At 42.0% G+C, this 23,014-nt stretch overlaps 1 protein-coding gene across 4 annotated transcripts in view; it reads left to right on the top strand.

Annotated features, from left to right (window-relative positions):
- Positions 1-23,014, top strand: part of DENND1A (DENN domain containing 1A) — a 509,451-nt gene that overhangs the window by 239,726 nt on the left and 246,711 nt on the right. For all 4 annotated transcript variants that reach the window (XM_047069226.1, XM_047069240.1, XM_047069220.1 and 1 more), the window contains exons 6-8: positions 4,685-4,754; positions 9,861-9,941; positions 14,493-14,546. In XM_047069226.1, the coding sequence (XP_046925182.1) occupies positions 4,685-4,754; positions 9,861-9,941; positions 14,493-14,546 (205 nt within the window). The remainder of the gene's footprint in view (positions 1-4,684; positions 4,755-9,860; positions 9,942-14,492; positions 14,547-23,014) is intronic.

Below are 23,014 nucleotides of genomic sequence, written 5' to 3'. Positions count from 1 at the left end.
CATTTCTTCAAGGAGCTCTGGTTCCTTTTTGTGGCAGATGGTCCTTAGAAACCAAGACCTGGACACGAAGCATGCTCATCGTAATTGGGGTGTCTCTGCTTCCAAGCCCCTTCAGTGGCTAGAGCTAGAGAATATATGTACATATAAGGTGTATATGCACATTATGTACACATATACATTTGTCTTTCTGCTCATTTTATCTGTCTCCATGATTTCACACAGTTTCATCGAATTCCAACGTGACACCATAGGTTCATTCTTGTTTTTTCCTGGTCCATATTTGTAACTCTCTTCTCTGATAGTAGTAATGGTTTCCATTATGCATTTACATACTTGATCGGACTCGCTCCGCTGCAGGTCCTTTCCTCCGTGGCCGCCCTCCTCACCCCACTTGGACTCTGACATCTTAGGCAGGGATATTCTGTTTGGACTCTGACCTCTGAGGCTCTGCCGCCTCCTCCTACCGTAGACCTTCTTCTCGACTGCTTGGACTTTGCCTCACCACCCTTCATGGAAGCCCTCCTACCCAGTCAGGCTCTGACACCCCACACTGAACTGCCTTCCAGATGCTTTTTTCGGTCCTCTTAGGTTTCAATACCAGTCTAGCCAACCTCTTTCTCTTGACCTAGATGCTTTCCTACCAGTACCAGGCCTTTGCCCCTCCTTAAATCTTTACCCCCTCTTGAGTGCTGGCATTCCAAGCCAGGCCACCTTCTGTGTGGGTGCTCTTCTTATCTTGCTGGAGCCCTGGCTTTCCCTTGCCAGGGAACCCTCCTCACCCCACTCAGACCCCAGCACTCTGTGCCGGGTTGCCCCTGAAGGAGGCTCTCCTCCCCCCCCCCCCCCCTCCTCACGCTTGAACTCTGACCTCCTGCTCACAGCTTTTGCTCTCTCAGGTGGCCACCTTCCTCAGCTTGGTCAGTGGCTGCCTCTGTTGCTCCCTATCACGCACACCCCTGCCTTGTTTGGGCTCGTCTGATGTCTCTGAACTGAACTATTAGCAAGAGATGTGGGGAGAGCTTTTTCAAATTTGTAGTGGCTTTCTATCTAAATGCTTAACGACACTGGCGTGGAATCCCATCACACATACACTTACACAAGGTCACTTAGACACGTGTACACACACAAAACAGTGGGAACGATTATCCTGACAGTCCATTCAGTGGAGCGAGATTAGAAAAGTAAGTCATCTGTCCTCAGTTGGACTTGGTTCCTGAGTTCAGCCGGAGGGTAAGCAGCTCTCCAAGCTGACAGATTGGAACAGAGTTTTCATTCACCGTGTCCCCCAAACTCAGGCCGGCTACTTGGTGTCTACAAAACCATGTCTGCTCTATGTTGGGGGTAATTTAAGGACCTTTTACAGGTGATTTTTACTGTGGGCCATTTGACTCTAAGCACAGTCTCTGGAACCTACCCCTGCACATCCTACCAGGGCCTGTGATGGCCCCATGTCAGTGAGGCCGTGTATGTAGGAATACTCGGCTACTACCTGAGTTCTCAAGTTTAAGGCTCTGTATTGCTTCACACAAAACAAGAGCCTGTTGTCCATTTGACTGTTAGGCCAGGGAGTGACGGCAGAGCCTCAGGGACAAAGTTACCTGAGCCACAGTTTGGTGAGAGAAGCATGGATCATGGCCAGTGCCTTGGAAACGAGCTTGTCCTGTTTTGGCTTTGTCCCATCGAGGCTCTGCTGGTTGGTTATGACAGCTTTATAAATTGATCCAAAGTGGGAGCTAAATAAAGCCCTGGGAAAAGAATTCCAGCTCCCCCTACCCAAACTATTTTGTTGTGTACGTCTCTCTTCCCTACTAGGACCATGGCCTTCCTGAATGCAGGGACCCTTTGTCCTCTGGCGATTGTGCCCTGGCCTTGGACTGAGCCCACCGCACAGTGATGCTCTGCATCGCAGACTCGAGCAGTTGCATAAAGGTAGCGAGCAGAGCAGGCCCAGGGATGTTTGGAACTGCTTTAGATGTCTAGGGACGAACAGTGTAATGGAGTGTTTGTTTCCTGTCTCTGGACCGGGAAGTAGTGTTTACTCCATGATGACAGACACGCACAGAATGGAGTGGAGGGTCTCCATATCCTCACCTGCAACCTCGCAGGCCATGCAAAGCCGTTGTGCCAGCACTAATGAAGCGATACAGGAAACGCCACTGGATAAAGTTCAGCTGTGAACCCTGGCCTCCCAACAGGGGAAAAGAGGGATCCTTTGAAGAAGAAGACAGCTGGGTTTTGGTTTCAAGACCTTAACACTGCCATCACTGGATATTCATCTGTCAGTGAACAGGGGACAACATGTGGGGAACAGTTGTGTCCGGTCAGGCCAGAGGGAGAAAGAAATGGCTGATCTCCAGGGTAACTGCAAAACCTCCCAGGACTGAGGGTTCTGCTTAGTGTAGCCAAGAAGAATTGATTCGGTGAGGTGGAGGCCCAGCGTGAGAAGCTGGGTGCTGCCTGGCCACGTCCCCTAGCAGCGGAGCACGTAGAGGCTTGAGGGTCAGGGCCCGTGCTAGTTGATCAGCTGAACCTAGTGGCAAAAGCCTCCTGCACGAATACTGCAGTCCTGACTTCCCAGAGAATCCGGCCTGCCCCATCACTTCATCAAGCATTCCTAAAATGACTTCAGCTTTTCTCTCATTTACTTGAGGCCGTGGTTTCCTTGCGAGAAAATATTTTCTCTTCTTCCTTTCCTACCCACCCCCCCTCCTCCCCTCCTTCCTTCCTGACTTGGAGTTGCTGGATTTAACTAGTGGCATTTTTTCTTTCAAGGGATAAAAAAAAAAAAAAAAAATTGTAAGCCTTGGTTGAATTTGTTTACTAAGAGTCCTCTAATCTGGGCAAGAGTTTTCGTCTGAGGGGATTTATTGTTCCCACTATAATGGCTTTTAACTCAGCCGAGGTTTATTTAACAGAATAGGAAGGGAGAAACTTATCTCCTCCCTAATCCCTCTTGAATGTTTACATTGCTCTGCCAAAGTAAATGCTGCGTAAAGTGGCAGCAGTCATTTGCTGTGTAATAGTCAATATGCAGCTGCCAGGGCTGATTGAAACATATTAACAGAAGTGATAATACTGTCATAGAAGTGAAAAGTTAAGTTGCTTATCAGTATATTTTGATAAGCTACTTAAATTTTACAGTAGCATGTGCTGGCTTCAGACAGACGTTAATGATGGAGAACTGTGCACTTTATCTGTCCCCTGGATTGCCTCTCACTTCATCTATTACCCTCGGCCGTACAGCTGGTAATCTGTACGGGGTGCTGAGTTCCCTCCGCCGGCAGGATCAGTGCTCTCTGCGCGTCCAGCTCTATCAGGAACAGACCCTGTGAGCTCAGCAGGGCGGACGTGAGCAGGACAGCAAGAGCTTGCCTGGTACGCCACTCTCCTCATTTGACTCTCTGTCGCTTTGGAAAAGTCTCTTATGGAAAACAAAGCCATTTCAATGAAGTGACAATACTTCTTGGGAGGCAGGGCGGGGGGGGGGGGGAGATCGTTCAACAACAATTCTGTAACATTAACGTGCTTTTTGCTCGTAGTCTTTGTATAGTTCTGTTTGTTCAGTCAACACCAAGCGCTGGGCCCCATGCTTGGCCCTGGAAAGACAAAGTGAAGAAAGATGTGATCCTTCCTGTCTGTCTGTGCACAGTGTGTTAGCAAGACAGACAGGCCATTGAGTGCCACATGGCGTGTGGAATGTTATAACGGGAATATGCATGTGACCGGGGCAGCACAGAGAAGAGGGAATTAGGGCATCAGGGGTGGGAACGGGACGTGCAAGGGGGAACATCAGGAGGGTGAGTGGAAACCCGCTAGAGTAGACCATGAAGGTCAGAGGGAGGGAAGCGCCAAGTGTCTGCAAGGTCGGGCAGGTTTCAGGATGCCTGGCCATTCTCAGAGGGAGGCTGCAGTGAGAGAAGAGTGCATGTGGGGAGGTGGAGAGGGCAGCCAGAGAGCAGTCGAGGACCTGACAGTGAAGAGTCTCCAACATCAACCTAAAAAGTCCGGTAGTGATGGGGCACCACTGCAGGAGCTGGGTCAGCGTGCCGCTTAGATGTGCATTTTGGAAGGAGCATTCTTGAAGCCCCACAGAGGGTAGAGTCAGGTCAGGACCAGACTGTCCTCAGAGTGAAGGAGCAGCATGGTGAGGACCCAGCGGAGGCCAGTGGGGACAGAATTAGAACTGGTCCTGCAGTAAGTATGGAGGGCGTGCGGTACAGGTGGGACGTCTGATTGAATGTTATGACTGGTTTCGGGCTCGTGGGGCCTTTGGGACACCAAAGTGCTGTGTGTTTGCTTGTGTGTCCGTGTGTGTCCGGTCACGGGCACTTGATTAGAGGCTTTCCTGGAAAGGGCGAGTGTGGTGGGAGAGGCCTGGGGGCCTATTCAGAGATGGTTCCCGATAGCAGAATCTGCTTTGAATTTCTTCTCTGTGAACCTGTTCTAGCTCTGAGGCATGGGAATAATTTATAATGGACATTCAATCCTCTACCTTACATAGACAATTTTTTTTAATCCCGGAAATAATTAGCATTCTACTAGTCTGTGTTTCCAGGAGCCTATGACGGGAAGCCTCTTTCAGGATGTAGAAGAAAATCTGAAACCTGCCAGTCTTGCATTAGCTCCTGGTTAAAGTTTTTGACCTGCATACTAATAGTTCGTGTTTCTGCCCTTCTTTCCACAGCTATCTCCCCTGGTTCGAAGTATTTTATAAGCTGCTTAACATCTTGGCGGATTACACGACAAAAGGCCAGGTATTTACCTTATATTTTATTCTTTTTAGCAAGTAACTCTAACATTTTGATTATTAAAGTAATACATGCCTTATGTGTCACCAAAATGTTTACCAAAAAGTAATGCATGCCCATTATAGAACGTTTGGGAAATTCGGGAACTAGGAAGGAAGAGAAAATCACTCCTAATATGTCCCCCTAACCGCCCTCCCTAAAATAAGAATCGCTAGTATTTGGAGATGTTTCTTCCTTTGCTTTTTGAGTTAAAAAATAAATAGACCTTTAGCATTCAGAGTTAATATTCACAATATCTGATATTCCCAAGCAGCCCTGAAAGTTCATGACATGTATTAAATTATAATTTTGCTGAATTTGAATTGCTCATGTCATGCTTGCAGGGCTCGGATCTGTGAATAAAACACTTAACTGGCAAGTGACCTAGCCACCTGTCCCAAGTTCCCATTTCCATAAGGCTTTGTTGTGCTCTTTCAGTAACTTCTCTAAGGGTCTTGGAATTACTTAAAAAGTTATCTGTACCTTATTGTACTTCTGGAAGAAATGATAGGCTGAAGGTCTTCTGTGGATGTGAAGGGTCGACGGGAGCTGTGTTTAGACTTTCATAGCTCACAGTTTTCAGGTGCAATAGCGACAGAAGCATTTCCCCATGCTAGTAAAAACATTGTGAATATTTTTCATGGCTGCATGGCATTTTATTATGGACCTTGGAAGCATTTCCCTACTGTTGGGAGTTTTTATTACTTGGGATTCCCCCCCCCCTTGTAAGCCATTAGCCATTAGCATCTTTGAATGTAAGGCATTTCCTTCATTTTGGATTATTTACTTAAGAGGAGAATCTCAGATGGGCCCTTTTAAGGGCAGTGCACATAAACATTTAAAAACGATTTGCCAAACTGTTTTCCAAAAGAATTGTACCAGTTTCTTAAAAGATACCCTTTGCTGCCAACATACAGGAATGCCTGGTCACCAAGCTCTCACCAGTATCGTTGGTTGAATTCACTGTTTATCTGATAAGTGAATAGTCCCACTGTTTTCATTGCATTTCTTTGATTATTAGTGAGTTGGATGTTTGTCCATATATCTAACCTCTTATATATTCCTTTTTGTAAGTGGCGTTAGATTTTTTAATTGGTGATACGTTATTATTCAATGCTACAGAAATTTTTTTCCCCTCATACTTTCTACAGAACATTAGTTCTGACAAATGCTCCATGCAAAAAGGTGCCGTAGTTCAGTAATACTGCGGTTGGGGAGAGGGAACGTTGTGTTTCATTTTTGTCTCCTTAAGATTCATGTCCTGGTGGTTCTAAGAAGGTCCTGCAGTGGAGAAATGTATGTTACTCAGTGCTTCCCATCCTGTTTGGCCCCAAACCCTTTTTATTCCATGACAAATAATAATATTCTGAGATACTAGTGTTGCCTGGAACATACTTTAGGAAATGCTGTTTTGGAGAAAAAGTGGAAATTGTGTGTGTAATCAAATCTTTCCTTCAAGTTAGATTTACTCGCCAGCAATATATTCCAGAGGCCACAGTAAACAGAAGGAATAACCAATAGAAATGACTCTGAAAGGGTGCTTAGGTATCAGGGAATTCTGTCACACAGGAAGTGATTTATTCTTTAATGAATGAATTCAGAGGCGATCTTGGGTCTCTTCATCGATTTCTGTTCACAATTCACTTCACTCAAACATTCAGGTTTTCACTCAAATTTGAAAGATGTCTTTAGTAAATAGAATGGCAGCACATGTAAGCTCTTAACAGTCTTAGAATTGGAGACTGACTCATGTAATTTTTTTCTTCCATATTCATGCTCCAGTCAGTTAAAACATAATGGACTTTTAAAAACATGTCTTGTGATACAGGAAAGATTGGGTGTGCACAACCCATGCGTAGGAGAAGATAGGATTATTGCCCTGTAAAATTGGTGTACCAGTCCTCTGGGCCATTGCCCCAGGAAGGACCCTGCCTCTTGGAGTGAAGAGTTGAGATCAGTGATATGTTTTAGTGGAGTCTCTTTCCACTGTACCCAATACTCTTTCTGTTAAATTCTTTCTGGTTAAAGGAGTTATGACGCAGATGAAAGGGAATCTGTGTACAACTGGCTTACTTGTCGGCAAGCCATGGGTTATCAGATTAGAACGGGGAGGAAGAGCTTTTATTAAAAGAACAGAATCCCCTCCCCAAATCCAAAAGTCACTAGGAAGTTAGGCTTCAGCTGGGGGGCTTAGGTGTGGCTGGTGACCATGATGGCTCAGAGTGGAGTGTTGGAACCTAAGCTACATGATGAGGGTGTCTGTCTGGGTCGCTGACCCTTTTTGGTTATTTTTGGTTATCAGACTGTGGATGGGGCATGGAGGGCATCCCTGTGGAAGAGTTGGCAGGGGTTGAAGAGGGCATCTGAGCCAGAGAGCAGCCTGGTTGAGGGTGTTGGAGCCTGAGGGATGAAATGGTTCATTACGTGGGATAGTGGTGGCAGTGGCTTGGCAGCAGATATCCGAATGCTGGGAGGATCTAGAGGGATCCACAAAGGAAAGGAGACGGCAGTGGCCCAGCACTGGAGGGTTGGAACCCAGGGTGGGGAGGGCTTTTTTGTTGGGAAAGAGTGAACAGTGGTGGCCTAGCACTGGATAGCCATATTCAAGCAGGGCAAGAAGGGCCCCTGGGTGGATAGGGTCAGCCGTAAAAGATAGGTTACATACAAATTAGTAAGTATATTAAGAAAATAGGATCGGTTGTTCACTTCTGTGGAATTTAGTTACAAATATGAAAAGGAAGGAAACTAGAAGGATTCCTTTGTTGGATTGGAATTAGACCCATTAGTATGAACCCTATGGCTTTTGATATATGTGGTAGATATAGAAATCAATAAAGATGTGTATATTGTGCATCTCTCTGTGTGTGGTATATTCTCTGGCTCTAACCACTAAGAGAGTCTGGGATCAGCAATACCCAAGTAGCAGTGAGCACATCTAGTGTGTAAATTGTGGTTTCTAAATAACATTTTCCACTAAAAGGAGCCAGAACTCTGAAGAAATGTCTAATTCCAGGGCTGGAGCAGGGAAAGTATAAAATGAGCCTGGAATATCTTTTTGTGCCAAAAAGTGCTCAAAGGAAATGCTCAAAACATGATGGGGACATGTCAGAAAGACCAAAAAAGTGAGCTTGAAAGACATAATAGGTTCCCACTGGTCCGATCTGGGACAATTTCAAGCATCAAAACAAATAGCAATAGCAAAGGATTGCAGTCATTGAGTAAAATAGGAAACTGTGTGTCCTTACGTGTGTGTGTGTGTGTGTGTGTGTGTGTGTGTGTGTGTGTGTACAGACAAATTAAAAGTCTGATGAGGAATGGGATATTTACCTAAAGTATCACTCCACAAAATGCTTGCTAAACACAGAGGGAAAATGAGTACCTTCATAATAGAGACTTCAGATGAATTAATGAAATGATCAAAGTGGAACATCATCAATCATGGAACAAATTGAAGTCTGAATCAATAGAAAACATCAAACAATTGAGAGTTATTCCACAGAATGACTGGACTCACTGTCAAGTGCCTATGAATCTAAGAAAGACTCAAACTGTTCCAGACTGATGAAGACCAGAGAATCCTAACAACTAAAGGCAACATGTGATTCTGAATTGGATTATTTTGCTAACCAAGGACATTATGGGCACATTTATAAAACTTGATGAGATCTGAGGATTAGATGGGAATGTTCTATCAATATTAATTTCCTGATTTTGATGATTAATTGTGGTTGTACAGGAGAATGTCCTTTGTATATATGGATGATGGGGCATAATGTCAGCAACTCACTTGTACATAGTTCAGGAAATAAAAAATTGCTGTCTTACAATTACTCTGTAAATTCGAGATTTTTTGCAGACCAGAAGTAAACGTGTGCATGTGCACACATTCATTTATCTGTGAGAGACTGGAACGATTTATCAGAGTTCGGAATGAAACAAGTTTTTTTTTTTTTAATTTTTTAAAAACATTTATTCATTTTTGAGAGACAGAGTGTGAGTCAGGGAGGGGCAGAGAGAGAGGGAGACACAGAATCCGAAGCAGGCTCCAGGTGAGCTGTCAGCACAGAGCCTGACATGGGGCTTGAACTCACGGACCGCGAGATCATGACCTGAGCCGAAGTCAGACGCTTAACCAACTGAGCCACCCAGGTGCCCCTGAAACAGGTTTTTGATCTGGACTCATCCTCTTTTCCCTCTCCTTTAAGTTTATTCCAAAGACTGCCATAGAGCAGCGGAGAGGCCTCTGGGCTTGAACACAGAAAACTTGCATGCGGCTCCTGGCTTGAGCCAAGTTGTTGCACCCTCCGGAGCCTCAGTTTTCAATCTGTGAAGTGGGGTAGTTGTGAGGATCAAACAGGTAACAAATGGATAGAACTGCAAGCTTAATACTATTCTGTCAGCACAGAGAATTCCACAGAGTGGGAGAAATGGCTTTTGCATAATTCTATAAGCAGTGTTCTTTTGAGCATTTTAAAAGTGAATCTGTTCTCAATCGAATAATTTGTACTGCTTTGTATTTCATTCTGTGGCTCAATTTCACTAATTAAAATGCACAGCCACCATACTATATTGCATGCTGTTGTATGTAGTTCATTTTAACTTTCCATAATTGGATGCTGCTGTGTACATCCAGCGAGCACTCAATAAAATTAATTGAGGGTAATGATGATGAAGACAAGATCTATAGTGTCGTCGTTGTTTCTCCCAACCACCCCCGCCCTGTAAGCTGGGATTGTTTGCATTTAAAAGTTGTTGCTATGGAGTTGAGAGGGTAGGTTTGCTGAGAGCTTATGGTATATGATCCATAAAAGGCGGTCATGGTAGGTGTCTTACTCAGTAGAAAATGTCAAACTTGGTGTAGGAGGATCTGTTTGGCTCTTATATTGAGCCATAAAGCAGTGTCTTTTGTCCAACCTACTTGAATATCAAGCCTGTTTCTATGCTGCGGCCACTACCTCCCCAGCCCCCTCTGTCAGGAGGGCCTCCAGCTCGCTGTGTGCCCAGACCTCCCTGCTGGCCTCTGACTGAGGGCTCAGCCTTGCTTTTGTTACTTAGGCCTTTTATTTCTTTCAGGAAAATCAGTGGAATGAGCTTCTTGAAACTCTGCACAAACTTCCCATTCCTGACCCAGGAGTGTCTGTTCATCTCAGTGTGGTAAGTGGGGGCAGAAAATTAATGATCGCTGAGAAACCATTTCATCATTAACAGTAAGATGGAGTTAGCCGAACAGGATCGTCTTTTGTTGTCTGCACCTTCCCCAGCCCTGCCTCTGAAGCCTCTGGACTCAAGACAGGCCAGAGAGTTAAAGTTCTTCCCTTTCTTTGGGATTCCATGAGGAATGGATCCCAAGTGTCCCCAGGCTCCCCTCTTCCTGGTTGGCATCCCATCACTAGCATCTCCTGGATGGCAGGTGCCGGGCTTGGGATGTGATGGCTGGCCCCTTCCCGCCTCCTCAGCCCCCTGCCTCATGCTTTCCTTCCCTTCTCATCATTGCTGTGCATGCCCCTTTGCTGAAGCCCATGCTGTCGCCCCTGAGCCCTCAACACTGCCTCTCTCCTCCTAACTAAGGTAACCCACATTTATCCTTCAGAACTCACCTTGGATTTTATTTATAGAGAAATCCTCCCCTTGCCTCCCTTCTCTCCACAAGGCTTAGACGAGGTTTTCTTCTTTGCCCTGAGCATCTTGTACGCTTTGCAGTGTTTAGTCACACCACATCTGTTCTCTGGTCTCGGCCACTAGCCCCTCAAGGACAGGAATGGAGAGAGCCTAGCATGGTTCCTGGCCCACAGGAATGATTGTTTCTTTGAACTCTTTTAAGTACACGCTACGTGATGTGTGGTGCGCTCAGCTGAAAACCCTCCACACTGGGAAGTTTCAGTCTAGCTGTAGTTTTGCCGGTGACCTCGGTGATCTTAAAACCTTTAGCCTGTGGGTCCCAAGCTCCTCATTGATCGGACAAGATGTCAGAAGAGGTGTAGGGGATCTTTTTCATATTTCAGTTACTGGAGTTCTCTGATTCTCCAGGTCAAACCTTTGCCACCACCTTCATCAGAATTCTCAGATGGACACCCATTGGCCAGCTTTTGACTGATTACCCAGGGGCTATTTTCCCTATGTTGTGGGATCTGAATGTTTAAAAAATTGTGTTGGATGTGTGATGTGACATCTGTCACCCCGCTGATCACAGAATCCAGCTGATTTTGCCCATCCCCTTTCTCCCTCACCTCTCCATGTGTGTCCCTCCCAAAGCTGTGCCTTTGGTCGAAGAGCACGACCTTCCCCTGATAGAGGAGGATCGTTCTTTAGTCAAGGGCATAGGAGTAGCTGTGCTCTCCTGCTAGAATCTCCAAACAAGCTCTCAAGGTCCATTTGTAGGAGAAGATAGGGTAGTCAAGCTTCCAAGGCTCTAGGTACATCCAAATGAGGTGTTGCATGTGGCAGTCTGCCTTTCTTTAGATAGATAGATAGACAGACAGACAGACAGACCGACCGACCGACCGACTGGTCTGGTAGATAAAAAGATTTATTTTTGAAATAATAGAAAGTTTTGTTGTTCAGCTTCACTAGGACCAGGTGCAACATTGGTATTCAGTGGTTAGTGTATTTGCCCTCATAAAGAAAACATATCTCACAGGGTTTTTTTTAATGATCAAATTGAAAGCAGTATTACTACCAATAACTAATAATAGATCTTCTATTTCGTTAAGTTCTTAATTTCTGCCAAGTATGCATCTCTAATGCTCAAAACAACTCTACAGAACAGATAGTAGCATTCTCGTCTCATAGATGAGGCTTAGAGAGAAAAAGGTACTTGCTCACCCAAGGCTGTGTGGTTAATAAGTGAGAAGACTGGGGTTTTCAAACCCAGGGCTAACTTCCAAGCCCATGTTCTTTCCACTAGGCCATGAGTGTTGAAAGAAAGGGAGCAAAGAAGAAACTGGTCTGATAGAGGTTTTTGTTCATTCTAATAGAAGAGAGGAAGGAAAGGAACCTTGTTAGAGAAATTCTTGAAGGGAAGACTGCACGGAAAAGATGATGAAGAAATGAGCTTTAGACCTGTTCGGGTCATTGCCAGATAGCTAAGCAACCTTGCCTTTGTCCCTGTCCCTTTTCCTCAAGCAGCTTGATCTCTCCGCTTCAGTCTGTAATGACATCCGACAGGTAGCTGTGGAGTAGCCTGGCTGGGTCACCAGCTGCTGGGGAGGAAGGGCCACTCCTTCCCCTGAGTGGCTGCCAGACCTCAAGGACAAGCCATCCCAGGGGCAGGAGAAACTGTTGGGGGGAGGAGGTGCAGCTGTTTCGTGCCAGTGGTTCCTAGGAATGTTTCTGACCTCCTCTGGTTGCTGCATTTCATGGGTGATGGAGCAAGACAGAATCTCAAAGGACAGCCTGGGGACTACTTGGTTTTGGAATTGCGTTGCCTCACTGTTTACAATCCATTGCATCTGTAAAGGCAGATATTTGTTTCTTTCCTATTCGGGAGGAATTCTCTCCATGTTGCATTTCGGATTTTGAAGGGCTAGTCACATTCAGCTTATAAAACCTGAAATGTGGGAAAATGGCAATCCTAGACTTTGTGTCTTTGGCCAGAAGAGACTACTTCTGTGTGTCTGGTAGAGACAATTGAGAAAAAATACAAATGCAAATTAGCAGTCGAGAAGTAATAATTTTCTATTAAAATATAATGTATGGAATGCTAGGCACTTCACGTGTATAACGTTTATTCTTCAGAACAGTTTTGAAGGAGACCTCAGGTTTCCCATTTACAGGTTCAAAAACTGAAGTTCTGAGCTATCAAGCGAAGTTGACTAAGTTCACGTAACTATTAAATGGTGACTCTGTGGTCCTTGTTCCTTCTCCCTTGCTGTGCAGGCCACTATTTTGTCACTCCATCACCATGTGGACATCCATTACTGAACATTTCCTGGGACTCCCCCTAGCCGTTTGTGATAGAAGTTGGTATCTCATAGCATCAAATTTAACCTTGTATTTTACAACTCATTGTTAAATTGAATCGGATGTTAACTAGCGTTTTTTTAAAATGTTTATTTATTTATTTTTGAGAGAGAGAGATTGTGAGCAGGGGAGGGGCAGAGAGAGAGGGAGAGAGAGAATCCTAAGAGCCTGACAGTTCGAGGGGCTCGAACTCACAAATGTGGGATCATGACCTGAGCCAAGATCAAGAGTTGGACAGTTAACTGACTGAGCCGCCCAGGTGCCCCAATTGTTAACTAGTTTTCATGCTGCATAGTCTCTATTATAAGACTTCATAGGTGGTATTTTGGCACAGACATGCAGCTTTTGGAATGATGCTTTGCAGAGAGGGGTTTTTTTTTTAAGTGGTCTTTTCATAATTTTTGTTTCTGCCTTTTAGTTTACTTTAATTCAAGAGGCTTTAGCTATAATTTGTTCATAAAAAGTATAGGTATAGCAATCTGTTTCAGTGGGAAGAGAATAGCTCTCGTTCTCTGGACCTGGTTTCAGTTCCTGGTTCTGTTACCTGCTAGCTGTGTGCCCTTAGCCTTAATTTACCCATTTATACTATGGAGATTATATCATCTTAAAATTTGTTATGGAAATTAGAGATAACATTTGTACAACTCCCTGACATAAACCCTCCCATGTAGCAGTATCCAACAGTCAGTATCTGTTGAATATCAGGCAAGCAGCTTATACTATTACTGTTGTTGTTGTCATTATTGCAGTTGTCACCCAGCCTTTCATTTCAGGAAGTCTATACAACCCATTCTTCTTGAGACCTACTTATTTTGCAATTATCCAAGAATGGAGGGGAGGGACTTCCTGAAATGTCACTTGGGGGTCCAGGTTTGAACTTTGGCCGTGGCTAAGCTGACCTTCTCTGCTGCGACCTTTCCTGCCCTTTGCACAATCCCATTTTTAATTGGCTAGCACCAGCCTCTCCCGTCCTGCTTGCCATTGTCCTCCTTGTCTTTAGTAGCACAGAAGAGGTGTCATCAGTTCAGCCTGTTGTCATTTAACTCAGGGACATATGCTCGTTACATACATGGGGATGCCTCCTTGAAAGTTCTTTGAACAGGTCAGGCTTTCAGCTCCATTGAGTCTCCCACTCCCTTCACTGGAGATTACACTGGAAGTCAGGAGGCTTATTTGCAGAGCCTGCATAGGGGACAGAATTCTCCACTGTTAGCCATCTGTAGTGATCTCAGTGCAGCAGACCTTCAGTTAGAGCTGTCCTTAACGTCACTTGGGCCTTCGGGGCAGATTTTGCCCGCAGCTTGTATATGGATATAACCTCAGATGCTAAAATGAAATGGCAGGTTTGGTTGGTAAGACCATTGCTGAGTGAACCTAGTGATACTTGGTCCCTTGAGTCCACTTGCCTCATTGAACAATAAATTATGAAGCCTGCAGCTTTCATGTGTTCAGAAATGTGCAAACATTGTAGGGGAATTTAGCCTTTAACCTCGTTGAGCTGTTCATTTATATCTCCTAAAGATGTTCATCTCTCATAGAAAAGAATTCCGTCTACCAAACTGATGATTTAACATGTCTGGCTGTAATCCAACATTATCCAAAGAAAATATTCTGTGGTCGTTTCCTATGAGTGAAACTTTCCTCAATTGAGTAAGGAACTATCTTCAGATCCCTTACTGGATTTCTGAGTAATGTGCTTGTGGCATATGTTTACAAAAATAAATAGCATTTGCTTTTCTTTTCCAGCATTCTTATTTTACTGTGCCTGATACCAGAGAACTTCCCAGCATACCTGAAAATGTGAGTACTTGGGGAGAAAAGTTAAGTTTTTCGTCTTGTTTTTTACTTAATTTATTTTATTTTTGTTAATGTTTATTTAATTTTGAGAGAAGGAGAGACAGAGCACAAGTAGGTGAAGGGCAGAGAGAGAGGGAGACGCAGAATCCAAAGCAGACTCCAGGCTCTGAGCTGTCAGCACAGAGCCCGACACAGGGCTCAAACTCACAAACCATGAGATTATGACCTGAGCCAAAGTTGGACACTTAACTGACTGAGCCACCCAGGCGCCCCTACTTAGTTTTAAAATAAAGTGAAAGGATACATTTTCCCATTATAAAAATAATGCATTACAAAAGCAAAGGCAAATAGAGACTATTTGAAAGGAAGAGAAAGTGTAAAGACAAGGAGGGATCATTCCTCATACTTCTCAAAGGTAATCCCCTATTAACATGTTGATGTCTCATTCTATTCTTTTGGGAATGTATGTTTCACATAGTTAAAATCACCTATCACATAAACATTTGTCTATCTTATTCATAAAAATCATATTTGGTGGTTGCATAGTATTTCATTTGCTATGTGGTTTACTTAGCTCTTCCCTTAGTGTTGTGAATTTAGATGGTTTTTAGTTTTTCTCTTATAAAGAAAATGCTTCTATATGAAGAACTTTCCTGTAAAGATTTTTTTTATTCGGGTAGGTTTACTCAAGTACAATTTTACTATGGTTCTATATTCGCTTTTAAGAGAGTAAAAGAAAATATTTGTGGGTATGAGTGTGAGGCCCCTCCAGTCCCACCTCTTAAAGAGTTTGGAGCAGTGAACTTGAGTCTGAGGGAGCAGAGGTTAATGTTTGCCCTCTGAACAAGATGAATTATGTATCTAGCCTTAAGACATATTTCCAAAATGTTTTACTTCGATTATAAATAGTACTATGTAGGGGCACCTGGGTGCCTCAGTCGTTTGGGTGTCTGACTCTTAATTTTGGCTTAGGTTGTGGTCTCATGGTTCATGGGATCAAGCCCTGCATCAGGTTCCACATTGGAACCTGCCTGGAATTCATTCATTCATTCATTCATTCATTCATTCATTCATTCTCTCTCTCTCTCAAAATAAATAAATACATAAACACATAAATAAATAAACATTTAAAAATAAATAAATAATACTATGTTGAATTAAATATAGATTCACCACCATGTAGGCACTTGATTACTTTTTTAAAATTGTATCAAAATATAATATCTAATTTACCATTTTAACCATCTTTGTGTATACATTTCATTAGTGTATATATATTCACATCGTTGTGCAGTCATCATCAGCATTCATCTCCAGGACTTTTTCATCTTTCCCAACTGAAACTGTGTACCCATTAAAAATCAACTCCCCATTTACCCTCTCCTCTCATCCCCTGGCAACCACTATTTTTTCTGTCTCTCTCTCCCTCTCTCTATGAATTTGATTAGGTATCTTCTTTAAGTAGAACCATAGAATATTTGTCCTTTTGTGTTTTACTTATTTCATTTAGCATCACGCCTTTGTGGTTCATCCATGTTGTAGCATGTATCAGAACTTCCTTCTTTAAGACTGAGTAATATTCCACTGTAGGCATAACAGCCCTCTCCATTTTGTTTATCCATTGATGGACACTTGAGTTGTTTCTACATTTTGGCCATTGTGAATAATGCTGCTGTGAACATTGGTGTACAAACATCTAGATGTTCAAGTCCCTGCTTTTCATTCTTTTGGGTATATATTTGATTATTAAAGTACTGGAATAAGTGGTATATTTCTTTATAACTACTACAGATGCACAGAAAGGAAATTCGTTTAAATGTCTGTAAAACAGATAAATTATAAGTGTCAAGTAACCATGCTTTATTAATGAAGTTATTAGACTGTAGAATTGTCCTTAGGTAAACATCTTAGTCAGTTGGGACTATCAAATATATCCATAAAATTTATTATCTATATGATCAGGCTCTGGTGTAAAACACTGTTTTCTTTTTGTTTGACATTAAGTAGTAAAAAGTTTGGACTTGTCATTCCCATTTCAGCAACAATAGCTAATATTACTGGGTACTACTGCTTGTCAAATGATGTATTCAGTGATTACCTGCATTTTTTCATTTACCACTCTCTTAATAAGCTTAGTTGCTAACTATCATAATTATTATTTTATATATGGAAACAGAGGCCCTGAAAATTTAAGTAACGTGTTCAAGATTCTGCGGCCAAGAAGTAGTAGGATTAGAGTTCAAACATTGGTCTTTCTGATGCTAGAGATGAGCCTTCATATGCTATGCTACACTTCGAGCCCACAATTTTACCTTTCACCTCTCAAAAAATTCCATGGAAATGACAAAAGAACTATAAAATATAGTTCCAGAGGGAGCTGCCATGCACCAGGAAATTTCAGGAATTTCCACAACATAAAGGAGATGATTATGGATACTTAGCAGTCAGTAAGTAGACAATGGAAGAACCCAAAAAAGAACTAGAAAAATCCTGTGGAAGAGAAGAAGCAGGGTCTTACTGTGGACAAATAGCAAAAGGCTGTTTGTCGCAGGATTATTTTCAAATGCTATGAAACATTTATAAAAATTGATTATGTCCCAGATCACACTGAAAACTTTTAAAGAGAGAAACTCAAAGTCTTACAGGCCAGTCTCTTTTATGGCAATGCATACGACTAGAAATTAATGATAAATAAAAATTTAAAAATAATCATCTACTTGAAATAGTGACTGGGTCAAAGAGGATAAAACATTAAAGTTGTGTATTATTTAGATATTAATGGTAACAACACAAACAACAAAAAGCCAACGGATGCAGCTAAAACTACCCTCAGGGGGAAACTGATAGCTTCTAATGCTTTATTATAAATGAGAAACTTAGAAAGTAATGAACTTGACTTTTAGCTCAAAAAGCTGGAAAATGAATAGCAATAAAAAAGCCAAAGTAGAAAAATGAATTACGGTTTAGGTAAAAAATTTTGTTAAAGTAGAATTGAAAAATAAGACTTTTTAAAAACTGAATTTTTGAAAAGAAAACTAAAGTAAAATTAAAATTATGCAATAAATTTGGAACAGGCAGTAGAAAATTTTCTAGAAAAATATAAGTGATTGAAGTCAACCTAAGAAACAGGAAATATGAATATAGAACCAGAACTTGAAAAGATTAATGAAGATTTTTTGGCCATCTCTACACCCTGCTGTTACAAATGTGCCAGCTTTAGGTGGTTGTATAGGCATGTTAAGGAACAGATATTATGTAAACTGTTCCAAATCATAGGAAAGGTATGTGCGTATATGTATTATACAAAAGCAAAAGAAAAAATCACTTGTAATCCCATATCTCAGAGAAAGTCACGTTCCAAATTTTTCTTCCCTTCCTCTTTACAATAGTACTAGTTTTCACACTATGCAGGCTAGAGCCCCAAGGTTGCTATAGGACCCTGGATGGCCAGGGGAAGATAGGTGTCTGGCTGGCCAGAGCACAGGTCACTGCTCCTGCTTTATTCATAGCAAGTTTATTTCTAGCCACTTAAGTTGGGAATTAGATAATACTTTGAGATTAAAGTGTCCTCTTGATTTAAAAAAAAAAAAAACAGTTTTAGAAGCTACGTTTTAAAAAACATAGTGGGGAGGGGTACCTGGGTGGCTTAGTCGGCTAAGCGTCCGACTTTGGCTCAGGTCATGATCTTACAGTTCTTGAGTTCAAGTTCCGCGTTAGGCTCTGGCTGACAGCTCAGGGCCTGGAGCCTGTTTCAATTCTGTGTGTGTCTGTCTGTCTGTCTCTCTCTCTCTCTCAAAAATAAATGTACATTAAAAAAAAATAAACACAGTGGGGATCATACCAAATATATACCTTTATGTCAACTTTTTTTTAATGACAGTGTATTATGGACATCTACCCTTGTCATTAAAATTTGTTATAGAATATCTTTGTTATAAAAAACATTGAACAAGTAAGAAGTACATATAGAAAATGAATTACCATTGTCTGTCCCCTACCCCTAGTCCCATTCTCCCTCAAGTTTGTATGTCCTTCCAGACCTTTTAGGCCTTTCTCTATGTATGTGCAGTGTCTGTCGTATGTGTGAGTACCTGCGTGTGTTGTAGACATTTTTTAAAGACATAAATGTGATACTATTCACATTGTTTTACAACTCACTTTTTTAGTTTAGTGTATTCTTTTTTTTTTTTTCAACGTTTATTTATTTTTGGGACAGAGAGAGACAGAGCATAAACGGGGGAAGAGCAGAGAGAGAGGGAGACACAGAATCGGAAACAGGCTCCAGGCTCCGAGCCATCAGCCCAGAGCCTGACACGGGGCTCGAACTCACGGACCGCGAGATCGTGACCTGGCTGAAGTCGGACACTTAACCGACTGCGCCACCCAGGCGCCCCTTTAGTTTAGTGTATTCTAAAACCTGTTTATATTTACTTCATCCTTTTTTAATGATTTTTAAATTTAATGGTATTACTATTATGAAAATTATGCCTATTAATGCCTTAAAAAATCATATAGTACCACATAATTGTTGATGAAAATTTCAAATTCTCCTTACTTTCCACTTCTCAGAGGCAGCTACTTTCAAGTTTTTAGCAATTGCAGTATTTCTGTCCGTGTTTTAAACCAATGTGTATATATGGCTACCTCTTAATTTTTCTGTCTCAGATATCACCTGTTAATTTTCTTATGGAAATTGAGAGTTTAGGTCTTTTACCGTCTCTGAGCCCCTCTCTCCCCAGAAAAAAAAACTTTTTATCACTTGCATGTTTTCCCTCCCCCATTTTTCCTCTATTTTCAGGAAAAATTTTAAATCCATAATGTTTATAAATAAGCATGTGGAAGGAGACATTCGATTATGATTGCGTTTCCTTTCTTGTACAACTTTTTGTCAATTAAGAGTTTCTGGATTTCACATCTTCCTGTTTATTTTATTCCCTTCTGGTGAAACATTCTCCAGTAGTTTCCTCAGAAAGTATTGTGTTGGGGGCAACATTTTGAAACTTTCCATCACTGAGAATGATTATCCTACTCCGGAATGAATTGGAAGTTTGCCTTCAGAATTTTGAAGATGGAACTGTGTTGACTTCTAGTTTTCCTGTTAAAACTTGGAAGTTGTAAGCCTTTCTGATTCCTGATTTATTTTTTAGGATCCTTTATTTGTCTCTGGTATTCTGAAATTGTATAACGATTTGCTTTGCTCTGGCTCATTTTCATCTTCTGTGCTGGGCACTTGGTAGGTTCATTCAGTCTAGAAACTCATGTCCTTTAGAGCTGGGAAGTGTTGTCACATTATTTCTTTGAAAAAATTGTTCTTTATTTTTCTCTTTTCTCTGGGGCCTCTATGGTAGGATGTTCAACTTTTGTGTTGATCCTCTAATTTTCTTTTCTGGTTTCTGTCATTCCCTTTTAATTTTCCTTTTCCTTTTTCCAATGAATCTTTCCTCCCTGATGAATTTCTTCTGCTGTCATTGTTGATATCATGAAGAATTGATTACAAAGTTTCAAGTTCAATGTTTGGTCTAAGAGAGATATGGCTTTTGATGGACCTTTTCTTTCCCTTCTTATTGAAGAGTCTTTTGGTTCTGTTCAATAACTTGTTGTTTAATGGCATCTTGTTTTAGGAGTGCAATATTTTTTTTTTCTCGTCTCTTTGAGACTATTGTGTATAGATTTAAAAAATTGTTCTTCTTCCATGTTTTTTTCTTCAATGTTTTCTCTCTTCTGTTTCGTTCTGTATCTTTGATTGTAGAGGCTTTCTTCAAGTGGCTGTCCAGCCCTGTTTAGACTGAGGCACTAAAAAGCTAAGTGGAAGGTCTGTGTTCATGAATGGGGCTTGTTACCTGGGGCCTTTATTGTAGATGATGGATCAGAGGTCTGGTTACTTAGGGGGTCTACGGGGGAGCTCTCAAATGTCAGTATCAGAATCTTTTCTTTAGATCTAGTAAGTTTTGTTTGTGTCTGTGAGCATAAGCTTCACCTACCAGCATTCTGGAAGCTGAGGAGGGTGGTGAGTTATGGGATATCAACATTCAGGATGTGTTCTTTAAGTCCCCCTCCCATTTTTTATTTAGTGCTTTATCCTCTGTCCTTAACTATACCTGGTGTCCCCAAGATTTTCTGGTTCAGTGCCTCCAGAAAGGTTCAGTGCCTTTCTGCTGGAGGGGTGTCAGAGTGAGCCTCTTGAGAGAGAAGAATCTTATTTTCACTGGCACCTTTTTTCCAACCTTCAGAGGTTCTGGGTGTCTTTGATTCCTGAGCCTTTTTGGAGTTCTGTGGCCTGAATTGGGCTTGAGCTTGCGCCCTGTCCCTCTGTCCCAGCTTTCGTGTTCAGCCCTTTGTCAGCTTCCAAGTCACCCTCCATGAGTTTTTCAACCTCAGTTGGTGCTGTGATTGGTGTTGTGGGCACGTTGGGCCAGATAATTCTTTGTTGTGTGGGATGGTCTTGTGTGTTGTGGGGTGTTAGCAGCATTCCTGAGATCATGTAGTGATATGATGGTAGCACACACCTCTCCAGCTGTGACAGCTGAAATGTCTCCAGACATTGCCACATGTCTCTTGGGATGAATGACCCAGCCTGAGAACCATTTCTTTAGTAACATCTGCTTTCTGGCTTCTAAAAATTTGACCTCTCTCTTCCAGTAATGTCTTTTCTCTTGTTCTTTGGGGTTTACGTCTTTTAAAATTCTTTCAGTGTGACTTTTCCTGGGGGGTTATTGGAGAGGGATGGTATCAGAAAGTAAAGACAAATATGTGTGTTTAGTCTGCCATATTTTACTGGAAGTCCCTCTAGTGTTTTAACTGTACCTCTCCTACTAATAGACGTTTAGATGGTCTCTAATGTCTTGCTATTATAAATAATGTTATAACAATTATTGCCTAGGTGAGGTTCATTATTTTAGTTTTTTTTAATTTTAAGGACTGAGAATTCCTTAAGAACTTAAATTTAAGGTACTTGAAAGTTCTGATAATTTCTTAATTTTCAAAACTGCTATAACTAAGGTTAGAAATAGGTTAGGAGGAAAAAACAAACCTGTCTTCTTCATAGCCTCAGCTCCAATTCCTGTCTGCACTGCCCCCACCATTAAAAAAAATTTTTTTTTTTTTTTGCATTCCCTCTGCTGGTTTTGCCACTAATGAACCAATTCCCTGTGTATGACCCATTGTCCCCTAAATCCTCCTTTGCAAATCGGTAAAAGGCTGGCCTTGTTTGTTTCTAAGCGGGAATAATAAAAACAATCTGCCAGACTCCTAACATACATGGTTCCATTTAAATCCTTACAGCTCCTCTGTGAGAGGTAGACGTGAGCCCCATTTTATATGTAGGGACCCGGGGCTCACAGACCTGAGGTTACCAGCCCAAGGTCTGTACCTAAGTGGGGTGTAGTGACTGAGGTTGGTAAGGAAACCAAGCATTTTGTTTTCATTACGCCAGCCTGCCTCCCTGCAGTTGGCTTTTGATATTCATGAGGAAAGAGAAAAAAATTATTTTTCATGTCTCAAATATGAAGTGAAGCAGGAACGCTTTTCCTCTAAGGAGAATCTGAACTTTTGTAGGACCAATTTGTGTGATTTTTGACATAGAGTCAGTACTGAGCTCTAGCCATGTTGAAATTTGCATTTTAATCTCTTGGTGATTTTTCAAGGATTAATTTAAAATGACTAAATTGGTGCATTGCAGATTGAAACAAGCAGTAACCACGGGGTTGTTAATATGACATAGTCTGCGGTAGTGGAAGGAACATGAGTTGTGGACACAGCCAGACACTGGGCTCCACCACTTGGGGACCTTGGACTACTTACATATATTTTCGGAGCCTCAGTGTCCTTATGTAATTAAAAAAAAAAAAAGGGAGGAACAAATGAAGCATTGAATGATTGAATGTAAAGTTCCAAGTTCAATGCTTGGTGCAAGAGAGATACAGCTTTTGATGGTCCTTTTCTTTCCCTTCTTCTCTTTGCTTTCCTACAATCCTAGTCTTAACCTCTTTTGAGGTCTGTGTTGTGGCTACGGGCTAGGGCACATTACTTCTGGGGGGGCTTGTCTTTCTCTGGGTTTTTGCTAACATTCTGGGTTGTGAAGATCATTTCCTTTCATGGAGTGTGTGTCTGACCACACAAGTCTCTTAGCAGCTTCCACTGACACCGTAATTTTTGAAGCTTAGAAATGGTGCCAGGAATGAAGTCCAGGACTCCAGTGCCTACCACATGGGGGGTTCTGTAAACATTTATTGACTATCTCCTCTAAGGGCCATACTGAACTTAAGAGAATAAGCAAAGAAAAGGATGGAAGGACTTTGGCACACGGAACTTAATTCTGCCGCCAGAGAATCCTGTTGCTCTGGACAGCTTCAGAGAACGGTTAATGGAAGAAAGAGATAACACCTACCATGGATCAGTTCAGGCAGTATTTGTTATGTCATGGGATCTTCACAGCAGCTTGTGGTGTGGTTGCTCTCCCTGCTCTGAAGAAG

Source organism: Lynx rufus, unplaced genomic scaffold (genome assembly GCF_022079265.1).
Source record: "Lynx rufus isolate CCGP_SWC_20201006 ecotype Redwood Valley unplaced genomic scaffold, mLynRuf1.p SCAF_10, whole genome shotgun sequence".
NCBI lineage: Eukaryota > Metazoa > Chordata > Mammalia > Carnivora > Felidae > Lynx > Lynx rufus.
This window is presented reverse-complemented; position numbering and strand designations above follow the sequence as displayed.